Here is a 25,064-nt window from a genome sequence, read left to right on the forward strand (position 1 = left end):
GGCGGGGGCGCGCTCTCGCGCGGGCTGCCGGGATCGCTCGCCGCCGCTGTGGTAATGTCCGCCATGTTGGCCATGGCGCAGGGAGCGGATCGGGCGGGCGAGCGGCGGATCTAGTGTGTGGAAGCGGCCGCGGGCGGCGGGGGTCTGTTTTCGGGCGGGGTGGGCGCCCATGCTGTGGCCGGGGGCAGTGAGGAGGAGGAGGAGGAGCGGGCCGGCCGCGCTGCACTGAGGAAGGAGGTGGAGGAGGCGGCGGGAGTCCTCCCCCCCTCCCCGCCCGCCCCGCCGCCGCCGCCCGGGCTGTTCCTGTAAGGCGGGGAGACAATGAGTAAACTCTCCTTCCGAGCGCGGGCGCTGGACGCCGCCAAACCGCTGCCTATCTACCGCGGCAAGGACATGCCTGATCTCAACGACTGCGTCTCCATCAACCGGGCCGTGCCCCAGATGCCCACCGGGATGGAGAAGGAGGAGGAATCGGTAGGGACTCGAGTGTTTATTACCCCCCCCTTCCCTCCTCCCCCCTCCCCTTTGTCAGTCGGGCCTCGCCATTCACAGAGCGCTTTACGCTCGCTGGAGGGCGCAGCTGCCGCTCCAACGCATGGGACCCTACGCCGGCGGAGTAGCGTAAACCCTCTCGGCCGGCGCAGCGCCCGCCCGCGGCCGCCATGTTGTTGCGTCCCAGTGTTGTGATTAGCTCGCAGCGCCGCTTACGCTGCCGTAAGGGGGCCTTGCCGTAAGCGGCGGCCGGGAATGGCGCAGGGGATGTTCTGGCCGCACTTGGCGTACGGCCTCTGTTTACCTTCCACTCCGAACCTTCCTCCGGCACGGGGTTAATTAATGGGCGAGGGATCTTTTGGCTAGGAAAGGTTTTCTCCTCCCACTTTCAAATTTAGTTTTGCATTGGGTTCTCGTTGAAATGACTTGTGGAAAGTAAAGCGCGTTCATAACAAACACCTTCCTCCTAGCAAGGTAATCCCGGCTCCCCTGCCGGCGGTGGTGCAGCGGGATGAGGCGGTGCAGCACTGCGGCGGGGGAGGGCGGGAGCCGCGACTACCCAGCGGGGTGTAGCGGTAGAGAGCCGTTGACCGGCTAGCTCCGCGGCGGCGAGAGGGACGGCGCTGCCCACCTAGCCGGGACGGCACCGGTTCGGCACACAGCGTTAGAAAGCAAACAGGGATGTTCACCTACGAGCCACTGGCGCTGCCCTGTCCCCGCGCCGCGTCCCCGGGAATTGTCATCATAGAGGGTGGTCTTTTGGAAGTTGAGGATTTAATGCATCCAAATTGACGGTTGCATTTTTGATAACACAACGGTTTCTGCAAAGAGTCTGCTTTTCTCCCTGATGGAATTTGGCATACTGTTGAATTTTGTCTGGCTTCACTGTGTTTATGACTCTGGAGTGGTGTTAACTTGCGTGCGAAGTTCATAGTAACTGCACCCTCAAGGATTTCTTCAATGAACCTGCGGTCCCGCCTTATTGTCAACCCTGGGTGTGCGTGGATTGGTTCTCTTGCTTCTGTGACTGTCAGAAGAAGGCTCGAGGTTTCTGTGATTGGTTTTCTCTTTTGACTATTAATATTGCAGGAAATGCTTTTATGCCTTTGATTGGCTGCTCCAGTTCTGACCTCATTATATTACCCTGTTATTACTACTTTCTGCTGTGATTTAATCACATTTTTCTTTGGTCTTTGATTACTTGAAAGTCTTACACTTTCAGGAGAAAATGAATATGGCAACGGTATCGGGATGAACATTAAGTATTCAGCTTTTCAAAAAATAAGATGAAAACCCAACATTTGCTGTAGATTTAGATCTAAGTCATATGAGAATATTCTTTTTGTTTTAAAAATGAAGTTTATTTCTAGCAGCTCAATTTTCCATGGGAACGATAATTAAAATAAAGTTATAGTATGTACAAGAATTGAATTGGAGGGGCGCCTGGGTGGCTTGGTCGGTTAGGCATCCGACTTCGGCTCAGGTCATGATCTCACGGTCAGTGAGTTCGAGCCCCGCGTCGGGCTTTGTGCTGACAGCTCAGAGCCTGGAGCCTGTTTCAGATTCTGTGTCTCCCTCTCTCTCTGCTCCTCCCCTGTTCATGCTCTGTCTCTCTCTGTCTCAAAAATAAATAAACGTTAAAAAAAAAAATTAAAAAAGAAAAAGAAAAAAGAATTGAATTGGACTTTAAAAAACACAACTTTGTATTCCACAAAGTTAAATTTTTGTTAATATTATTGTATGGGATTTGACCCAAGAGGAGAAGTAGCTTATGAGTCTTCAAGTATCAGTAGTGATGTAATTACTTGGATCCAGTTATTTGGGTTTGAGAAGGACTAAAATCAAGAAGCTTGTTCTAGAATGAACAATTAACCTGAAAGATAAGTTACTTTTTGTGAACCGAGCAGCAATATACTTACAGCTTTTGGTCCTCAGTTTGCCACATATGTCTTGGTATTTTACCTGAATTTAGGAAGAAAACTTGCAGTTTAGTTATTTTTTTAATGATGTATTAAAAACAAATAATTTAACCCTTTTACTGTTAACTTTTTCAGTAACAGTTGTGATTTTCAATCTGGAGATTGGAAATCAGATTATATTGGATTATTTTCAGTAGCCTGCTTCAGTTGCCCACTTCCAGGGAAGAAGAAATCCAATTTATGGTGGAACTAGAGTTGAAACCCAGGACTTCTGACTCTTTGGTCCTTTCTGCCTCTTTAATGTTACAAGTGGTGGTACTTATAATCAAAACAAAACTGAACAAACCCTGACAGTTAAGATTTATAATTATCTTTTGCTTCCCAGAATGTACAGTTGGGGTGTTCGTTTTTTCTTTCCTCTTTTTTAAATTAACGTGTAAGAAGACTTGTGCTTACATGAGTGACAGTCGATTCAGTTCTTCTGGTCCTGTTTACAGGACTTCTGTTATTAAGCAGAATTATTTGTTCATTTTAAAAAAATGTTCTGCCTTTAGCACCTGGGTGGCTCAGTCAGTTAAGCTTCCGCTTGATTTCGGCTCAGGTCATGATCTCATGGTTTGTGGGATCAAGCCCTAAGTCGGGCTCTGCTCTGACAGTTTCTCTGTCTCCCTCTCTCTCTCCCTCTCTCTCTCTCTGCCCTTTTCTCGCTCATGTGCACTCCCTCTCGAAATAAAATTAAAAAACTGTTCTGCCTTGAAAAGCAGTTCTAAGCAGCAGTAAAATATAAATTTCATAAATGTTTTGTGTTTCATTTGAGTTGTATTTCTTTTTTTTTTTTAATGTACGTTTATTTTGAGAGAGAGAGGGCATTCACGCAAGCAGGGGAGGCACAGAGAGAGGGAGACAGAATCTCAAGCAGGCTTATACTCACAACCATGAGATCATGACCTGAGCTGAAATCAGGAGTCAGACCCTCAACCGACTGAGCCACCCAGGCGCCCCTGAGTTGTATTTCAATTCAACTTCCATTACCAACATGTTCTAGTTACTTTTGTAAGTATTTTTTAAATTATATAGACTTGTAAAAAAAAATAACAACCTTGGCTTGTGGATTTATAATTGTTGCTTTGCATTTCTAAACTATCCACAATATGACTCCTTTCCTGCTTGATTGACAGAATCTTTTGACTTCACTTGAACCACCTTCATGAATCTTAACCTCCATTCTCACTCCGCCCCCACCCCGCCCCGGTAAAATTAAAAACTGTGTCTATTGGATTATTATTAGACTTTGTTTATATAGTCATTGACTCAGTTTTGAGTTATATTTTGATAATACTTAGATGAGATAATCTAGGCATTCTTTGAGATTGGTAGCACTCTCATCATTCTCTTAGCTCTTTCTTTTCTTTTGGACATGTAGGCATCTTCTTTTGTTCCCTTTCCTTATTTTTTCCTTGTCTTTTGCCTAAGGTCTGCCAGTAGGCATCCTCCTAAACTTGGTCTCTATAGTGCTCTACGTGACACTTGATTTAGGTCAAATACTGTTAACTTGTGTTTATTTAGAATCTAAACCAGAATGATCAGGTGATCATCGCAACACCCCTTGAGTGTTGTATAGAGATAGTTGATGTTTTTTGATAATACAGTACTGAACCATTTTTCGACTACTACTTGTGTCCCAGATACTATGTTAATAACTTTACATACGATTAGTTCATTTAATCCTTTTTAAAATTAACTTTTTTGAGTTATTTATATGCAATAAAATGTGCTCATTTAAAGCATAGAGTTTATGAGTTTTGACAAACATGTACACACAAGGAAATGCCACCACAATCAGGATAAAGCAACATTTCAAACACCCAAAAAATTCCCTTGTGCTCCTTTGCAAGTCAGTCCATCTACACCAGTAGTTCTAAGCAATTACTGATTTGTTTTCTTTCCCTATAGATTTTAGTATTGTTTTTTCTAGAATTACATTTAAATGGATTTCACATACTCTTTCATGTCAGGCTTCTTTTGCTCAGCATGATGCATTAACGATTCATCCTTGTTACATGTATCAGTCCATTCCTTTTTATTACTGAACGGTATTCTAGTGGATTGTTGTAATATATTCATCCATCCATCTGGATATTTGAATTGCTTCCTGTTTTTGGTTTTCATTGAATCTTTGTAACAACAGCCTATGTAGTATTATTGTTTCTGTTTTATGGATGAAAAAACTGTGGGTCTCACTGTTAGTAACTGGCAGGGCTATAATTCATGCCCTTGGTTTTAATATCACAAAACCCATTCTTATAACCACTGTGATTCATGTTGACTTCTTACAGAATCCCAAATTAGCTTCTGAACTGTTAAGTTCATTACAGGTTTTGTAAACATTGTTTTACTTTTTGTAATTGGGGAACTTTGAAAGATGACATTGATTTGATTGGAATATTAAATTACTAACTAGGGGCACCTGGGTGACTCAGTCGGTTGAGTGTCCGACTTCAGCCCAGGTCATGATCTTGCAGTTCAAGAGTTTGAGCCCCGCATCGGGCTCTGTGCTGACAGCTCAGAGCCTGGAGCCTGCTTCGGATTCTGTATGTGTCTCTCTCTCTCTGCCCATCCCTGGGGCCTGTGTGTGTGTGTGTGTGTGTGTGTGTGTGTGTGTCTCAAGTAAATAAACATTAAAAACAATAAATTATTAAAACAAATAAGTAAATTGCTAACTGTAGTTTTTCATCACTTAATTGTGTATGATTTTTGCTTTTGGCTTTTCAGATTTTCTGTTTCTTTTTCCTTTTTTTCTTAGAAGTTTATTTACTTTGCTTCTCTGTAGTGGTACCATTATGTTTATCTGAATGTTTACGTTACCATAAGCATGTAAGAAATTTGTGGGAAACTATTATTTTTTATTGTTTAGATTTTATTCTAATAGAATATAATCTATGTAAGGACAAGGATCTTTGCATATTTTGTTCATTAATGTATTCCGAGTATCTGAAACTGTGCCTGGAACATAATATATGTTTGCTAAATGTTGGTTAAGTGTTGAATGAGCCTCTTTTTTTTTTCTTTCTATACTAAGATCTATGTTTTTATGAAACACTGTGTGTGCGTGCATGCGTGTGTGTGTAATTCATTAGCAGATTTTGGGAAATTATTCTTGGAATTCTTTTTGGTTTCTTACTTTGATACAACATGTACCTAAATACTAAATGTATATATTTTTTCCCTCTTGAGTCAGAGGCCCCTTTAAATACACAATTTTGAACACATAGGTATGGCTGCAATATTTTTATTTTGTGTTAATTACCCTTCTCATAGGTATATGTAGATTTGTATATGATACCTTTTTGTATTAGAGTGAACCAAAATTTCTATGAAGCATATGATTCTGCTTATTTTCAGTTTTTAAAAATGTTTTATTTATTTTTGAGAGAGAGACCGAGTATGAGCAGGGGAAGGGCAGAAAGAGGGAGACACAGAATCTGAAGACAGCTCCAGGCTCTGAGCTGTCAGCACAGAGCCTGACGCGGGGCTCGAACTCTTGAACTGCAAGATCATGACCTGAGCTGAAGTCAGACGCTTAACTGACTAAACCACCCAGGTGTCCAATTCTGCTTATGTTTAAAGAAAAAGATCATGACTGATTTGAATTGCCATTTCTCCTTTTATGCTTTAGTTGCCTAATTTTGATATCCTCTTAATATTTTAAGCAACAGTGAGAGTAGGATATATTCAGTGTTTCTTACATTTCAGAGTTATTTTTGGCACTAATACATTTCATGTTTCATTATAGAGGAGTTCTAGAGAGGGTATAAAATAAAATTTCGTAAATTGATATTGTAAAAACACTGAGCATTTATTCTTTCAACAAAAGCATATACTAGCCAGTTATCATCTGAGTGCCAGGTGTTATCTAAATATGACATCAGGAAACTTTTGAAGGGGTAACCATGGATAAGGGTATTTGTAAGGCTGTGTGCTGAGTGTTGCTAGGATTAAAATTAAAAGAAGAATATGATACAGAACTTGACTTTGGGAAATGTAAATGAGTCATTGAGGTCAAAAACATATCTGGAAAGTTAGCAGAAACTACCAGGTTAAGTTGATCTGACAAAGAGCATTAGAAATAGTTAAATTTTAGTATAGTTAAGAATTAGAGAAAACTGTTACTAGAATGTATAGAGGGATTGGAGAGAGATTTAACAAGTTGGACTTTCAGGTTTGATTGTATGGTGTGTGTTGAAGCAAATACTTGAATCCAGGAATGTTTATTTTTTTTTATTAAAAAATTTTTTTTAATGTTTTTATTTATTTTTGAGGGGGAGAGAAACAGAGTGCGAACTGGGGAGGGGCAGAGAGGGAGGGAGACACAGAATCTGAAGCAGGCTCCAGGCTCCGAGCTGTCACAGAGCCTGACGTGGGCTTGAACTCGTGAACCACAAGATCATGACTTGAGTGGAAGTTGGACGCTTAACCGACTGAGCCACCTGGGCACCCAGAATCCAGGAATCTGCCCTTTTCAATCCATCATCCCCTGCTGATAGAGATTTCAGGAGGGTAGTACTGCATCATTTCTGAGCACGCCATTCTCTTAGCTCTTTCTCTTTGTTTTTTTTGGACTTACAGATGGCTTTTACTTCTTCTCCTTACTTTGTTCTGTGCTATATCTTCAACACTAGAAACTGTTTGTAACAAAGAAGGCACTTACTAAATATTTGGTGAATCAATGAATAGAAGTTGAGGTGGAGATACAGCTGCAAAAGGGTACAATTATACCAGATGACAGATAGTTTCAAATGTTAGCCCAGGGGTTTGTAGAATGGTGTAGAAAAAAGAGCACTGACTTGCAAGTGTGAAGTCTCTTTCTAGTTTTGTTTCTGTTCTTTAGTGGCCAAATGATCTGGGAAAGTTGCCTACCTTCTCTGAGTCTCAGGTCATTCATCACTACCATCACAGCTACCATTTATTGTGCGTTACTGAGTGTGTTGAGTACATGCCAGGCACTTTGTTAAACTCAGTAGGTGGTTTACGACTCATTATAACGACAGGATGTATAGTAGGTGCTATTATGTCTTTTCTAGAAGACGAAGCAGGCTTTGGAGATTAAGTATCTTGCCAAAGTTCACTCCTACTTGGACTAGAACATAGTAAAGCCAGTATTTGAACTCAAATCCTGTGAGTGATTGAGTCTAGAGCTCTGACCTTTACCACTGTACTGCTTCATCTGTAAAATGAGTGGGTTGAGAACTAGATGATACCTAAAGTTTATTACATTTTCATTGTTCTGTCATTTATTATTCTGTACTACCATGGAAGAGTCATTAAAAATTTTTGCCTCGGGGAATGATATGAAAGAAGCTTTAAGGTGAATGCCTTTTGTAAACACATTTCTTTTTTTTTTTTTTTTTTAATTTTTTTATTTTATTTACTTTTTTTTGGTAAACACATTTCTTTAACACAAACTTTTAAGGAATGATTTATCTGTGGGGTAAGTTTAGATTTCATCAGTATCAGATCTCTAAAAACGAGGCCTAAAAATGTTTAGCAGGTAGGATCATTAGGTTGATTTCAAGTAACAGAAACCAAATCTGGTTTCTTTAAGATTCCTAGGTGTTGCCTTGAAGACCCCAAAGAAGGCTTGAATGGTCAAGGCTTGAGAATGCCAGGAACCAGGGCAGCTATGGGCTTTTTAGCAGCAAGTGACATTAATATCACTAAACTCTAACAATTCCCAGTCATTTGAGAGGTAGTAGTATAGTGTTGTGGTGAAGTGCATATCTTCTTCTTTGAGCCAGACTGAATGGTTTTGAGTTCATCTATAAAATCTCATGGGTTGTTGAGAGCATGAATTGTGTGCTTGGGACAGTTTGTGGCATTCAGTAAGCAGTCAATAAATATTAGCTGTTATCATCATTGTTATGTTTCTTTTGTTTCAGAATCACAGATCCTGGTCATTATTGGTTTGGCTTGAATCAGGTGTCTGTGTACCTATAAGTCTGACAGTCTGACAGGGGAGGTTAGTACACAAGTGCTGTTAGGGCTACTCTCCTGAGAATGAGGCTTTAGTCAGAAGCTGCCCTTTAGACATTTACTGCTGGTGTGTATATAACATTATGACCAAAAGTTATGAAGTTAAATTGTTAATTAAATTGTTTTAATCCATAGTTTGATCCAAGGTGAATTTGGATACTTAGGGTATTTTTACAGACGTTAAGTTTGTAAGGTGTTTAAATGGGATAACGATATTTTACATATTTCACAATATAATGGTAGGATGTGTATTGCATTTTTTAAATGAAATTTAAATTAAGGACTATAAAAGAAGTCTCCAGAATCTTTTTAAAGAAAGCATACCCTTCATCCTAATTTTCCAAATAGTAAGGGATGCATTTTGTGTGACCTCAAAGAAGTTATTTAACTTTCCTGGCCCTTAGTTTCCTCATTTGTGAAGTAGAATTGGATTGAGTGACCGTTACAGTACCTTTGGGTCTAAAAATTACTTGCTTCTGTGAATCCACATGTCTATCTACTAGGTATATTGTCCAGAATGTTAATTAGATGAAAAGAACTAACAAACGAAAGACTAAATATTAGGAAGATACTAGTAGTTAAGCTTTATTTAAAGAGTTAATTATTGTAATCCTGTTAATTTGGTTTAGAGTCCTTTTTTTGTGAGGTTCAGTTATATTTATCCACTATTTAATACTGATTTTTCCTAGAGATCAAAAGAGAAGTCCCCTCTGTATGTTTTGGATATGATCAGTTACCTTTTCATGGAATTTTCTTTTACTGTCTCTTACTGTAAATGTCCTGAATTTTGGTATACTTTTAGCCCAGACAATTTGAGTTTTAAAATAAATTTTTTAGTATCTCGTGTTTCTCACTGGAGGGATGTATGTGTATGTATGGATATATGCATGAGAGAGTGATAGATACTTGTTTTCCCATTTAGACCAAATGCCTTAAGGAAGGTATAAAGTCTTTGTTTTACTCAGCAGAGGCTGGATTACCTATCAGGTACTTACGTGGTAGAAAGTTTGTGATACAGGCATTGACCATAATACTGGCCACTGGGATTGGATTTGATTGTATTATTAAATGTACAGCTCTGCATCTTCATTTCATTTCAAGTACAGTTGAGGTAGAAAAACCAGTAATGGATGTGTAGGTGACACCTGGTAGGAATAAGCCATGAATGAGACCAATGTAGATAGCAGTAGGTCCATCATGATTATTTGATTTTATCTTAAAACTGATCCTTGTTGATATTTTGACTTGTTTACACTTGCATGAAATAGAACTTTGGGTTTGCCTAGTCTGTCATCCACCACTGTTTTTTTGTGGGATCAATAGTGGAGGAAGATGACAGCCACTTCCAGATTCTTCTTAGCACCATTTCCTTACATTTGTTTTTAGGTTTCTTTTTTCTTGCCAGCTAGTATCACCGTGCAGTCAGAAGAATGAAGAGTGAAAGAGTCAGCCTCTCTGCTAGTTCTCTAACTCATATCTTTACTTCCAGCTTTCTCACTTCCCTTTTTTGGGAGGAATGTGGGCAAAGGATAGGAGGTTGTTGGTTGGGGAGTTGACAAGCAGCCCTTATTTGTACTGTTAATTTGATGAAATTGGTACTTCAGAATTGTGCCTTAGGTTCCAGGCCTGGCCTCTGTCACTTTCCCTTTGGGCAAGATAAATTACTTCATCTCATTAAGCCACTTTGCTTCATCTGTTTAATGAGAAGTATCTTGAAAGGTAATCTTAAAGATTATCTTTTTGTGGACTTAAGTCAGTGCCTTATACAGGCAACTGCTTTTTTTTTTTATTATTAATAACAGTTTTCAGTTATATAGGCTAATAAATGTGAAGGAATATGGAAGAGTAAAATATACAGAGTATCACCATACATTATTCTGTGGAATAGTTTCACATTTTTTTCTCCAGTCGATTAAATATATTTTTATAGTTGTCAAACATCAGCAGATTGATACGTATATTTTCCTCCTTCCATCTCTTCCTGGCAGAGCATTTTAACAATCAAAATGATTTAAAAAATTAAAGACTTGAAAAATTAGCAAAGAAACTAAATTTTCAGCTAATCCTCAGAGTAATATTTGACTCCTGAATAATTGATACTGTATTTGTTTTTAAAAGTGATTTCCTTTTTTTTCTTTTTCTTCTTCCTTTTTAAAATTTTTTAAAAATGTTTATTCATTTTTGAGAAAGAGAGAGAGAAAGGGGCAGGAAGGGTCAGAGAGAGAGGGAGACATAGAATCTGAAGCAGGCTCCATCCAGACTTTGAGTTGTCGGCACAGAGCCTGACGTGGGGCTCCAACTCCCGGACTGTGATCATGACCTGAGCCAAAGCTGGACACTTAACCAACAAAGCCACCCAGCATCCCCGCTTCTTTATTTTTTTGATTGTTAGTTGGTCATGGGGAAAATAAATTTTAGTGATGAAAATCTGTTCAGTGGGTGGTATACATTAGAGAATCAAATGACAAGAGACATTCTAATATACCAATGAACTCTGGGATGAACACTTAAGTTTGGAACTTTGAAAAGCATGGTACCAAAGAGGTAATCTTGCCATTTGATCCTTGAGATGTTTCTCAACTGGCATGGTTTTGGCATTCAGTTTTTTGGGTGTATGGGACTGTCACAGGCATATCATGAAGTTTATTGATATCCTGCCTGCTAATTGTGATAACCCCGAAATGTTTTTTTCTCGATTTCCAAATGAGGGCTGTGGGATCTGATTTAAGAACCATTGTCCAAGGCTTCTTAACCTTTTGTGACTTGGGACTTTGACAGCTTGATAAAATTCCTGCTTTTCCCATCCCCTGCTGCAACCCCCAGTTTGTCCTCTGTATTTAAGAGTTTGTTTTTTTGGTTCGTCCCTTTTTTTTTCTTTGTTCATTTGTTTTGTTTCTTAAATTCCACATATGAGTGAAATCATATAGTATTTGTCTTTGTCTGACTTCACTTAGCATTTTACTTTCTAAATCTATCCATGGTGTTGCAAAAATGGCAAGATCTTACTCTTCTTTATGGCCAACTAATATTCCATTATATATATATGTGTGTGTGTGTGTGTGTGTGTACACATATACACACACCCTGCATTTTGTTTATTCTTTCATCTATTGATGGACACTCAGGTTGCTTCTATATCTTGACTGTGGCTTATAAATAATGCTATAGTAAACATAGAAGTGCATGTATCTTTTTAGTAGTGGTTTTGTTTTCTTTGTTCCAGTTCTTTGTCCCAGTAGGGGAATTACTGAATCATATGGTAATTCTACTTTTAATTTTTTGAGGAATCTCCATACCGTTTCCAACCGTGGCTGCCCCAGTTTGCATTCCCACTAACAGAGCATATCGTTCCTTTTTTTCTCCCACATTCTCCCAGCATTTGTTTTTCCTTGTCTTTTTTGATCATAGCCATTCTGACAGGTGTAAGGTGGTTTTGATTGTGATCTCATTTGTTTTGATTTTGTCTCATTGTGGTTTTGATTGGCATTTCCCTGATGAATAGTGATGTTGAGCAGCTTTTCATGTGTTGGTTGGTCATTTGTAGGTCTTCTCTGGAAAAATGTCTATTGCACCAAAAAGAATATAATACCTGGGAGTAAATTTAACCATGTAGGTGAAAGACCTGTACTCTGGAAACTATAAAACAGTGATGAAGGAAATTGTGGAGGACACAAACAAATGGATGGATACTCCATACTCATGTATCGGGAGAACCAATATTGTTGGTTCTACAAAGCAATGTACAGACTTAATGCAATCTCTATCAAAATACCAATAGCATTTTTCACAGAAATAGAACAAATAATATGAACATTTGTATGGAACCACAAAAGACCTTGAATAGCCAAAGCAGTCTTGAGAAAGATGAACAAGGGTAGAGGCATCACAATCCCAGGCTTCAAGATATACTACAAAGCTGTAGTAATCAAAATGGTATTGTACTGGCTCAAAAAATACACACAGAGATCAATGGAATAGAATAGAGACCCTAGAAATAAACCTGTGCTTATATGGTCAATTAATCTATGACAAAGGAAGCAAGAATATACAGTGGGAAAACTGGATAGCTACATGCCAAAGAATGAAACTGGAACACTTTCTTACACTGTACACAAAAACAAACTCAAGAGTGGATTAAGGACCTACACGTGAGACCTGAAACCGTGTAACTCCCAGAAGAAAACATAGGCAGTAATTTCTTTGACATGGGCCATAGAAACATTTTCCTAGATAGGTCTCCTGAGGCAAGGGAAACAAAAGCAAAAATAAACTATTGGGACTACACCAAAATAAAAAGCTTTTGTATAGCTCAGGAGACCATCAACAAAATGACAAGACTACCTACTGAATGGGAGAAGGTATTTGCAAATGATGTTATCTGATAAGGGGCTAGTACCCAAAATATATAAAGAGCGTATACAACTCAATACCAAAAAGAATCAAGTAAAAAATGGACAGAGAGCCTGAATCAGTATGGTTTTAAATGCATAAAATAGAATCACATAAGCCAATTATATTGAAAGTTATCAAAATAATATAAGTTTGTAATTTACATGCTTTAGTAATACATTAATGACAAGATTTAGAGTTGAATCTAATTATCTTAGTTTTAATGTTTATTTTTGAGGGAGGGAGGGAGGGAGAGAGAGAGAGAGAATGGGACTGAGCGACTGAGCACGAGTGCGGGGGGGCAGAGAGAGAGAGGGAGACACAGAATTCGAAGCAGGCTCCAGGCTCCAAGCTGTCAGCAAAGAGCTGGACCGGGGCTCGAACTCCCGAACCATGAGATCTTGACCTGGTCTGAGGTCAGATGCTTAACTGACTGAGCCACCCAGGCACTCCTAATTATCTTTTTAAGTAGTGATAAGTATAAACAATATTTAAGTAGTGATAAGTATTAACAACCCCTAATTATCTTTTTAAGTAGTGATAAGTATAAACAATATTTGGACAAGTGCAACCACTGTAATAGGACAATGAAACGATCTGTGATTTCTGTTGTATTGCTAGTCCTGAGTATTACTAGTACTGTTATTTTGCCTTTTGCCTACATTAGTAATTGAAGGAAATGTTAAATTTGATAGAAGTTAGTGGAATAAGAGAAATGATTGTTTTCTCACCCAAGTTTATGGCCCCTCAATTCTTTCTTTGGAAGTTTTGAAGGTCTTTGACCTGAGGTTTAGAATCCCTCAGAAGAATTTCTTTGGCCCAAATGGCAACCTTATTGCCATGTCATCCTTGTCCCAAATATATAGTTAGGCTAAAGATTTTATTTCTTATTACTATAAAGGAGATGTTACTGTAAACAGAATATGTTATTTTTGTGTTTAAGATATTTTCTACGTTTTTTAAGTTGGAAAATAATATACCCATGTGATGTAAAGATAAAAATTTATACCACAAAATGATATATATGAAAAGTAAATGTCCTTCCTCCCCACATCCCAGACACTCTACAGAGGCAGCTGTTGTTGGCATCATGCATGTGTATCCTAGAAAACTGCTAAACAAATGCTTATTTCTTGTATTCATTTTGTAAGTAATATGTGACCTTAGAGTTAGTTTCTTAATCTAGAGTCATTCATTAAGTCAGGTAATTTTGATTTTAAATTTAAAAATCTCTGAGGAATTGAGAATTGGCAAATTGTAGCTTTCTAATTGGATTGTTGGGAGTTTAGATATAAAACCTTAATCTTTTATTCCCATGTTGCAGTTTGGCTGTCTGTAAGCCTTGCATTGTGCATAGGACTTTTGTTTATTTTTCTATATATAAAATAAGTATTTTAAAGTCCGATTAACTATTAAATGTCTTGTCAGTGAATTTTTTTTTTTTTTTTTTTTTTTTTTTTTTACCAATTATTTATGGCCTTAAGTAGCAGTTTAGGTCAGAAGAGCAATAATAGGCTCCCCTTTTGAAGAAAGCCATCTTTTTTTGGGTTATCATATTGGTAAGCTGGATCTTTCACACAGACTGCACTCTTTCAAACTTTCATTGCAGTTGTTTGTATGTGTTCATTCATTAAGTAGCTCCATGAATGCATGGACTGTGTCTGTATTACCTTTGTGTCCATCATCTGGTGCAGTGAATGATGTATGGTCGCTGCTTACTAAATAGTTGCTGATGGAACGAGCAACGCCTGTTATGTACTTTAGGTTACAGAAAGGAATAGAGGTGGTACCTGTCTTCAAGCAGTTTGTAGTCCCAAAGAAAAGAGTTGTACATGGATGAATGCATATAAGGTTTAATGTGTTATGTAAAAAGTAAAAATTATATTGTAGAAATTTGTGTCACAAGGGACGTGATTTGAACAAGAGTATGTCTGAGTTCATGTAATAGCTAGTAGAAGATACCAAATTGGGGTGTCTGGGTGGCTCAGTCGGGTAAACATCCAACTCTTGGTTTCAGCTCAGGTCATGATCTCACTGTTGGTGGGGTTGAGCCCTGCACTGGGCTCTGTACTGTCAGCAGAGATTCTCTGCTGTCTCTCTGGGATTCTCTCTGTCTCTCAAATAATAAACTTAAAAAAAATACTACTGAATTATTTTTTACAAATGAGTTTTGAAGTTATTTCGTATGCCACGATGTCATGAGTTTTTTGTTTTTGTTTTTTTTCCTGGTACATGTCATTGCTTTTCATATTGGAAAGTGTGTGATGTCCTGGAGAGTTGTTAGAGGGTTGAAAGAATTTTTGTGGTCTAGTGTAGAGTCACCTTTTAGGATAGGCAAACTTGTGTTAAGAGCATTTCCTGTTGTTTTTGTTTTTGTTTTGGTTTTTGTTTTGGTTTTAAGAGCAGTTCCTGTGTAAAGAGCTGTGGGAAAAGAAACTTTGTGATATGAAGGATGATCTGAAGAACTAGTGCTGCCTTATTTATTGTACAAGTAATGTAGAGATTTTATTTATTTTGCTTTAAAACACAGAGGACACTTTCCGTGGAGAAAGTACTTAGAAGATTTTCTGTACATTATAGGTGCTTCAGACAGCAGTAGTTCCCCTTCAACTTTATCTGAAATATCAGCTCAGCCATCTTACATTCATCAGGGCTTTCAAAATACCTCCAAAAGAAATACAGAAGGTTTAGGTCAGTGATTCTCAAACTTTGTCATGCATCAGAATCACTTGGAGGGCTTGTTAAAACACTGATTGCTGAGCTTCATTCTGACATTGTAGTTTTTAGTGGATCTGGAATGGGACCTAGGAATTCGTATTTTTTAACAGGTTCCTGATGCTGCCTGTCCAGTGACCCCACTCTGAAAACTACCACTGTAGGAGGAAGAATAGCAGTTCCATCTTGAACACATAGCAGAACAATCTGGGGTGCTTTTGTGAAGTACATGTGTTTACCTTAGACTTCCCAGCCAAATCACAGTTTATAAGTGATTCTGATTCTGGGTCGAAAAAACGGTTAGTTATGTATGCCCATGTCCCCTGCATGTCTGCCTTGCCATTTTACCATTCCAGTAAGGAGTATTTCTCTTATTCATTGGCTTTTGAACTCTTTTGATTGACTCAGTGTGTGTGTGTGTGTGTGTGTGTGTGTGTGTGTGTGTGTGTGTGTGTAGCTGAAATAAAACTGAAATAAAGTGTGTCTTGACATGCACACACACTACACACACAAATATACTGTTGGGTGTTTGTTTATGCAGTAGTTATGTTCTGTCAGGTTGCCACAAACAATGGATTAATGAATACTGAACCATTACTTCTAAAGGAAATACAGGGCTGGTCACAACATTTTCATCAAACAAATCAATACAAATTCTTGTTTTATGCATGTTTGTGTTTTGAAGATACTTTATTTAACATATACTATTGATTCTTGGCATTGAACTCACAGCCAGCAGCACTGTAAGTCATGCCTGAATGAAACTTGTCTAACACAGTTTCTCTGTAAGTTACATCACAGCCGTCTTGTGCTTAAGAACATTATAGCACTTCACTGCTGCATTTGGGGAGTCCATAAACAATGAAATCATCAAAAAACTATAAAAATGCAAAAAAGTGGCACTAAATAGAATGTTAGAAATACACTTATTTATAGTATAAGAGCTGAAAGAAGAGTGTCACCTCCTTTGACCTCAGCTGGGAACATATGACTGGGATGATTCGAAAGCCGCTTTGCACATTCTTCGAATGACTGTGAAAGTACTGCACATATTGATTTTGGGGATCACACATTTGTGTGAGGTGAATTTGCAAACACAGAATTTGTGAGTATTGAGGATTGGCTATACATATAGCCAATAGAAATAGCTATTTCTGTTTTGTTAAATGAGCTAGTTACTGATTTTATGATTGACTAGAGATTCAACCCATAGTTTGAAAAACACTGTTCTAATACAGCAACACATGTTACATATAACTTACTAGTTATGCAGTGTTAAGTAGTTAAGTGATATTAAGCGATATATATATATATATATATATATATATATATGAGTGTTTGTGTGTTTCCTTCATTTAGAGTATATAAGGTTTAATCTTGATAATGGGGAGCTGTGGTTTTGGAGGGTGCATCATCAGGTTTGTATTTGTAAAAGATCATTGTTGGTGGATGGGTTGTGGAGGGCAGCACATGGGTAGCAGTGATAGTGGTGGTGGCAGAACAGAGACTAAGCTAGTTATAAGGCCAAAGCACTGGAAATGTGATTTCTAGCTATGTATTTTCAGCAGATTTGTGACAGAGTAAAGACAATTGGGATGCTTTGTGGATTAAGGGATTTCAATTAAGTCTTAATTTTATATCAGGGATTCTTAATTGAAATTTCTGGTACCTAGATAGACTTAATGGGGTCTGTGAACTTACTGATTTTTAAAAATTATTTTATTTTAGAACAAAAGTGGGGGAGAGGGGCAGAGAGGGAGAGTGAGAATCCCAAGCAGGCTTCCTATGCAGGGCTCAATCCCATGACTCCAGGATCATGACCTGAGCTGAAATCAAGAGTCGGATGTTCGACTGAGCCACCCAGGCACCCCTTACTGATTTTTTTTTTTTAACCACAGTTTTATGTATGTCTCCTGATTACTCCTCTCATCATCAGGTTATTAATGAAGAAAATGACCTAGAGGAGGTTAAGAATTACAGTTTAGTAGATAGTACAGATTGCTTTTTTCATTGTTAATCCTTATTGTATATGAATCACAAAGTTATAAATTTTCTGAGAATTCTAAGGAGGTATATAAAAAGCTTTAGACTGGGGCACCTGGGTGGCTCAGTCAGTTAAGCGGCTGACTTCCGCTCAGGTGATGATCTCATGGTTCATGAGTTCGAGCCCCACATCTGTCCTGCTCTGTGCTGACAGCTCAGAGCCTGGAGCCTGCTTCGGTTTCTGTGTCTCCCCCTCTCTCTCTGCCCCTCCCCTGCTCTCGCTCTCTCTCTCTCTCTCTCTCTCTCAAAAATAAACATTAAAAAATTTAAAAAGCTTTAGACTGAGTTTGTGTTATTATGAAATGCAGAATTTTTACGTGGAAGCACGTTACTGAAGAAAGTAAATGTACTGAATGTAGATTCTTTGAATCGTACTTTACAAAAGTAAAATTTAGATAATTGTTTGCCTGTATTGTAGTGAATTTGTGTTTAGAAAACAGTGGTATAATTAAAATTTGCCTAATATGTTTTTTGTTTTTAGGGCATGATACAGCACAGGAAGATACTCATTCTATAGAGTGGTAATGCAGTGCACATGATCACTGGAAATGTGCTCAGCCACCTGAGCATGTCTGAAGTAGCTAATGTCTCTGTAAATTGGAAAAGCAAACCCCCAAAACATCCAGCTTGTTTTATCTGTTTTTGAAAATACCCACCTCTCCTTTGTAGCAGCATCATACATATATGCTTATATGTAAAACATTCAGAATATACCCATAAGTATAAAGAAGAAAATACAGATCCCTTGCAATCCTACCATTCTGAAATACCTACGTTTTTGACCTTTGTGGATGTACTTCCTTCCTTGCTTTTTTCCCCTCTGTATTTATGTATTTATAGGTATATAAGTATAGGGTGTGTGTGTGTGTGTGTGTGTGTGTGTGTTAAGAGAGAGATTTGCTTTTTAATCTCTTCCTTTCAGATTGAGAAATCTGTGGCCCAGCCTGAGTCATCTTGTCAATTAATGGATTAACCCTAGTTACTGTAGCCTGAGAAGTGGATGGTATAAGAGAATGGCAGTTTGGGGCGCCTGGGTGGCGCAGTCGGTTAAGCGTCCGACTTCAGCCAGGTCACGATCTCGCGGTCCGTGAGTTCGAGCCCCGCGTCAGGCTCTGGGCTGATGGCTCAGAGCCTGGAGCCTGTTTCCGATTCTGTGTCTCCCTCTCTCTCTGACCCTCCCCCGTTCATGCTCTGTCTCTCTCTGTCCCAAAATAAATAAAAAACGTTGAAAAAAAAAATTAAAAAAAAAAAAAAAAGAGAATGGCAGTTTGCATTTTGATCATTGGTGTAAAGGGAGTTTGGGGAGGAAGGAACAGGGATTCCCCAAAACAAGGGATTAAGGCATAAATACAGTTGTTAAAAAAAATTCCTGTGGGATAGGCATTGATTCTGATTTGTTAAATACTATAAGTAGGTGGTGTTCCATTGTACATTTAATCAGTGTCCTCTTGATGGATATTGGTTGTTATGTAGCCAAAATTTTCATTTCTTAATGAAAGAATGCTTCTGGTTTTTTAATTTAAATTAAGGTCGTTTTGCCACCTCTCTCAAAATTTACCTCAAGATTTCTTCTAGAACCTGTCTGATTTGTTCTAGTACACATGGCTCTGTAGGTCTGTTTTTTTTTTTTTTTTTTCCATCTAAATGCATGTCCAGTTGTCCAAACACCATTTAAAAAAAAATCTTTTCTTCCTGGTTTGAGATGCCACTTTCATCATCTTTGAAATTTCTTAGCCATTTGGATTTATTTTTAAATTTTCTATATTGTTTCATTGGGCAGAAGACTTTTTAAAACACGTTTTTTTGAAGATATACCATTGTAATATCAATCATTTCATTGTTTTATTTTTATATTTTTATCATTTAAAAAATACATGGTGAGGCTAGTTCTAACATTCTTACTGCTTTCCTTTTCCGAGTTTTCCTTACTATTGTGCTCGTTTATTTTTCCATATGACCTTTATAATTTTGTCTGACTTCAGAAAGAAAATGTTGGTGTTTTACTGGCACTTACCATACATTTGTAAATTAGCTTATAGATAATTGACATCTTTGTGATGTTGACTTTTTATCCAAGAACATGATTTGTCTCTTCATTTGTTAGAGTCTAGTTATATTTATTTTCAGGAGCATTCTTTTTCTGTTTGCTTTGTTTTTGGTTAAGCTTATTTCTCGGAATTTTATCTACTTGGTTGCTATTATAAATGTTACCTTGTTTTCTATTATACTTTATAACTTGTTATTATTTGTATTTTTAAAAACTATTGATTTTTATATATTAATTTTATATCTTGTGACTTTAAGTTACCTGATTGTACTTACTTTTGCATGGGTTCTCTTGAGTTATTGAGCTATAAATACCATGTAACTTACTTACAGAGATAGTTTATTTCTGCTTTTCTAACTAGTGTGCTTCTCATTACCTTTCATTATTTAAAATTTCTGTTGGGGGGCGCCTGGGTGGCTCAGTTGGTTAAGCATCCGACTTCGACTCAGGTCATGATCTCACGGTCCGTGAGTTCGAGCCCCGCGTCGGGCTCTGTGCTGACAGCTCAGAGCCTGGAGCCTGTTTCAGATTCTGTGTCTCCCTCTCTCTCTGGCCCTCCCCCGTTCATGCTCTCTCTCTGTCTCAAAAATAAATAAACGTTTAAAAAAAAAATTTCTCTTGGAAAATTATTTCCATTCCATATTGAATAGTAGTAAGGATAATGGGCATCTTTGTTTCTTACTTCAGTGTGACTGCTGGTAGTGTTTCTCCATTAAATAAGATGTAGATTATTCTAGACTGATGTATAGACGTAGAAAACAAAATAGGTATTTACTCGGGCACCTGGGTGGCTCAGTTGGTTAAAGGTCGAATTTTGGCTCAGGTCGTGATCTCACAGTTTGTGAGTTCAAGCCCCGCGTCAGGCTCTTTGCTGACAGCTCAGAGCCTGGAGCCTGCTTCAGATTCTGTGTCTCCCTCTCTCTCTGTCCTCCCCCACCCCCTGCCTCTCAAACATAAATAAACGTTAAAAAAAATGTAGGTACTTACAATAGAATATTATACATATGTATGTAATTTCATAAAGATAATATGTAAAACCTCCAGTGTTTCTACCATAAATGAGTCTTGAATATTTTCAAGTTCCTTTTTGGAATTTGTGGAGATTTTCCCTTCAGATCTGTTCATTATTGATGAATTATAATATTGAATCATCCCCAGCATTTGTGGAATGAACACCATTTGGTGATGAGGTGTTATTCTTTTTAAAAATATTTTTAGTCTTAATACATTCTTCTCTGTAACAGGACTTACAGAGATTTGGCGTCTTGTTGGCCCAAAGTGGCCACTCGATAGCTTCTACATTTATATCTATTTAAGCAGAAATCTCTGGCTGAGAGTAGTGATTCACTCTCATTTCTAACTTCCCAGGAGATGTAATATGATTGACCTAATTCAGGTAAGGTATCTAGCCTGATTCAGTTGACTGTGTTTGGGGTAAGGTGAGATGATTGACTACCTTGGTGGATAGCAACCCACTCCTGGGGAGACAGTGGTAGTTGAGAGAGTGGACATTGGTGGGAGTGAGACTGACTTCTCAAAAGGTGTCTAACTATAATTTTGTATTTTGCAAAACCCTGTTTATATAGTTACATAGTTAGCAAAATTCCAGGTTTTACTGAAACAGACTAAGATTTCTTTTTTAAATTGTAGTCTATTATTGGATCACCACTGGCTTTCTTATCTACTCTACAGTACACGTTTTCAGTGGTTACTTGGAGTTAAGAAAGATCCTAAATGGCTGTCCCTCTGAGTCACCTTACACCACTACTGCCTACCCCACTGCAAGGGGGAAAGTTCTTAATCTTAGCATATGTGTAAAGGTGTATATACTCAGGTATATTTCTGAGGTACTCAGAAATACCTACCGAGTACAAAAAGACTCGCTGGAAATATCACTGAGACAAAAGACACATTCTACGTAACCAACAAGATGAAGGATCCTCCCCCTGATAACATATCTATATTCACAGGGAATGCCTATATTGTAGCTTCCCGAGACTTTGTCCGACATGTCTTAGAGAACCCCAAGTCCTGACAACTGATTGAATGGGTAAAAGACACCTATAGCCCCGATGAGCGTCTATGGGCCACGCTTCAGCGTGCACCATGGATGCCTGGCTGTATTCCCTACCACTCCAAGTTTCACGTCTCAGATATGGCAGCCATTGCCAGGCTGGTCAAGTGGCAGGGCCATGAGGGAAACATCAGTATGGGGGCACCTTATGCACCTTGCTCTGGAATCCACCAGCGGTCTATCTGTATTTACGGGACTGGAGACCTGCATTGGATTCTTCAAAACCATCACCTCTTGGCCAACAAGTTTGACCCAAAGGTGGATGACAATGCTCTTCAGTGTTTAGAAGAGTACTTACGTCATAAGGCCATCTATGGGACTGAACTCTGAGATAAACTATAAGAGGATTGCTACCTGTGGGGCAAGAACATGTGGATACATACTTCAGATGGGCTGGGACAATGTGGGGTGGGAGACCAGGGCTCTGCAATCTGTGGCATCCCTAAGTTAGGGGGCTGCTATCAGAGTGTGGGTAAGTAGATCTGCCTTGCAACTTGCTGTCCTGGGTGAACACTCCTGGTGAGCATTCACCCACCCCACTCCTAAGAGCTCTCCCACTGACTTTGTCACAGAGTCAAAATAAGAAGCAGATATTTGGGGGAGTAAGGGAGGGAAGTGTGGCAGGGGACCCTGGATTTTAGTTGAGTGCTTGCTGTCTGCTTTTCTACTCTATGCTGGTTCTAATAAATTCTAGGCTTGGTAGTGGGGGCGGGGTGGGACTTTAATGAAAAGAGGGCCTTTTGTACTATTAACTTAAAAATAGCTCTTTATTAAAAAAATATATATATATATTCAGTTCTGACATCTATTCCAGTGTGGGGGATCCCCTCCCCCCCCCCGCACACACACACCAAGCAATTCTCTGACATCAGCAGAGTGTCCTACAATTCAACTCAATTCTGACACTGTCTGGAGATAGCATTAGATCCTAAAGGTTAAGGGCTCAGTTCTACAAGACTGTTCCCCTCCCTCACTTTCAGATGCCAATCACGAGTTCAGGTAGTCACCTGTGCATCTGACTGACTGGTTCTAGATCGGCGTATCCAACCACCCCCTCCTTAGGTTCAATTAATTTGCTAAAGTGGCTCACAGAACTCAGAGAAACGTTTTACTTGGTAGATGACTGGTTTATTAATAAAAGGATAAAACTCGGGAACAGTCAGGGAGAAGGCAATTTATAGGGCAACATATGGGGAAAGGGGCACGGGGTGTCCATACCGTCTTGGAATTTGCCACTCTTCCAGCCACCTCCATGTATCTATCAGCCTGTAAACTCTCTGAACCTAGTCCTTTTGGGGTTTTTTATGGAGGCTTCATTACATAGGCATAATTGATTAATTAACTATTGGTGATTGATCTACAATCTGTAGGCCATCTCCTCTCCCCAGAGATTAGGTTTGGGACTGAAAGTTCCAATTCTCTAATCACATGATTGGTTCTCTTGGCAACCAGCCACCATCCTTAGATGCTTTCCAAAAGTCACCTCATAACATAAACTATATATGCTTGAAAGGGATTTGTTAGGAATATCAAGTCACATTTATCACTTAGGAAATTCCAAGAGTTTTAGGAGTTCTGTGCCAGGAATTGGGACTCACATCGAATGTGTATTTCTTGTTATCACAGTATTACATGGGTTTTCAAAAGTTAGAATTTAATTATTTATGTATAGCAAATTTTCTATTTGAAAGATGTCTTTCTAAAATAGATTTGTTGAGGTATATTGATGAATGAACAGCATATACTTAACATGTACAATTTGTTGACATTTATATACACCTGTAAAGCCGTTATTACCACAGTTAAGATAATGAACATATTTACCATCTCTAAAAGTTGTTTCCTCATGCTCCTTTCTAAGTCCTCTCTCCTTTTTTCAGGCAAACACTGATCTGCTGTCACTGTGGATTAGTGGTTTGCATTTTCTAGACTTTTATATAAATGGAGTCATTAAGCATATATTCTTTCTTGGTCTGGTTTCTTTCACTCAGCATGATTGTTTGAGATTCATACATATTATACCATGTATCAATAATTCATTCCTTTTTATTGCTGAGAGTAGTCTCTTTTATGGATATACCACAGTTTATCCACTCACCAGTTGAGCAAATAAAGCTGCTGTGAACATTTGTGTACATCTGTTTTCATTTGTTTTGGGTAAATACCTGGAGATTAAACGGCTTGATTATATAGTGGGTATATTAAAACTGTTTAATTTTTTTGAAAAGCTGTTAAACTGTTTTCCAGAGTGGTTATACCATAAAGATACCTTTTGTGAGATGCATAGTTTAGAACCTTGCTGTTCAGTTTGGTCTGTGGATATGGCATTACTTGGGATTTTATTAAAATTGCTTGAATTTGAAGTCTCATTCTACACCTGTTGAATCAAAAATGTGCATTTTAAAAAGATCGCTAGGTGGTTCATATGCACATTAGAATTTGAGAAGCTTGGGTTTAGAGCAGTAGTTCTCAACCTTTTTTTTTTTTTCCCCTGTAACATCTGAGGGTTTTGATACATTTCTATGAAATTCTCAAATGGGTCCAAGAGATGGAGGATGGTTTTTTAAAATCTAACATAATATTGATGAATGCAGAGTATCCTGCCTCCCACACCTCCCCTATGTGATTGCTTCCTTCATAGTGGCAGTAGAGTGTTTTTGTCTATTGCCCATTTCAGATTTGGTGGTTTCCGGAAGAATTGCTTTCCAAGCATTTTTCCAAGTATAGAGCTTTATAGTCTGGCACAGTTTTTTTGTGGGTGAGAGATACTTATTTTCTTTCTGTGTAATTTCTAGGGTGAATGAATCCATTTGCTAGCTTTTTTTTTTTTTTTTTTTTTAATGTTATTTTTCCTTTGCGTAACCAGTGATCGAATTCTTGGTTGTTTTCACATATAGGTATCTTGAAATTTTCTGTAAGAGCTGTCTCTCTACTCTTAGTATTCAAGAAATGCAAAATTATACCGGAAATGACTTTGTTAATCAATAGATGAATTTGCTCAGTATCAAATAATGCTTTTTAAAACCCTGTGTCAGTGATTTATTTTTGCTTAGTTTTGAATTTTCTCTACTACTGCTCATTTCTGTTGTTGTTTGTGGATATTTAAGAGCAAGCCAGCCATTGATGTTATTATCACCTTCCTAAATTAGTGTTGATGTTGAAGGTCAGGGTCTTAATCAGCATCAGGAAATTCTCAATTTAAAACAAGGTTTCAAAAACCCAACAATTAGATAACAAAGATTAATCATTTGTTACTTTATCAAGTGGAACTAGTTGCTGTTATATAACTTCTAATTGACTTGTTTTCCAAAACTGGATTTGTAAGTCAGGTTCTAGAATTATAACGTGTATGATA

General features: G+C 38.3%; 1 protein-coding gene across 3 annotated transcripts in view; it reads left to right on the forward strand.

Moving 5' to 3' along the window:
• Window positions 1-278: 278 nt before the first annotated feature.
• EPC2 (enhancer of polycomb homolog 2) overlaps window positions 279-25,064 on the forward strand; it is a 121,190-nt gene continuing 96,404 nt past the window's right edge. For all 3 annotated transcript variants that reach the window (XM_007078544.2, XM_007078545.2, XM_007078546.2), the window contains exon 1: window positions 279-474. In XM_007078544.2, coding sequence (XP_007078606.1) covers window positions 322-474 — 153 coding nt within the window. In that variant the 5' untranslated portion in view covers window positions 279-321. The remainder of the gene's footprint in view (window positions 475-25,064) is intronic.

This window comes from Panthera tigris, chromosome C1, assembly GCF_018350195.1.
Source record: "Panthera tigris isolate Pti1 chromosome C1, P.tigris_Pti1_mat1.1, whole genome shotgun sequence".
Taxonomy (NCBI): domain Eukaryota; kingdom Metazoa; phylum Chordata; class Mammalia; order Carnivora; family Felidae; genus Panthera; species Panthera tigris.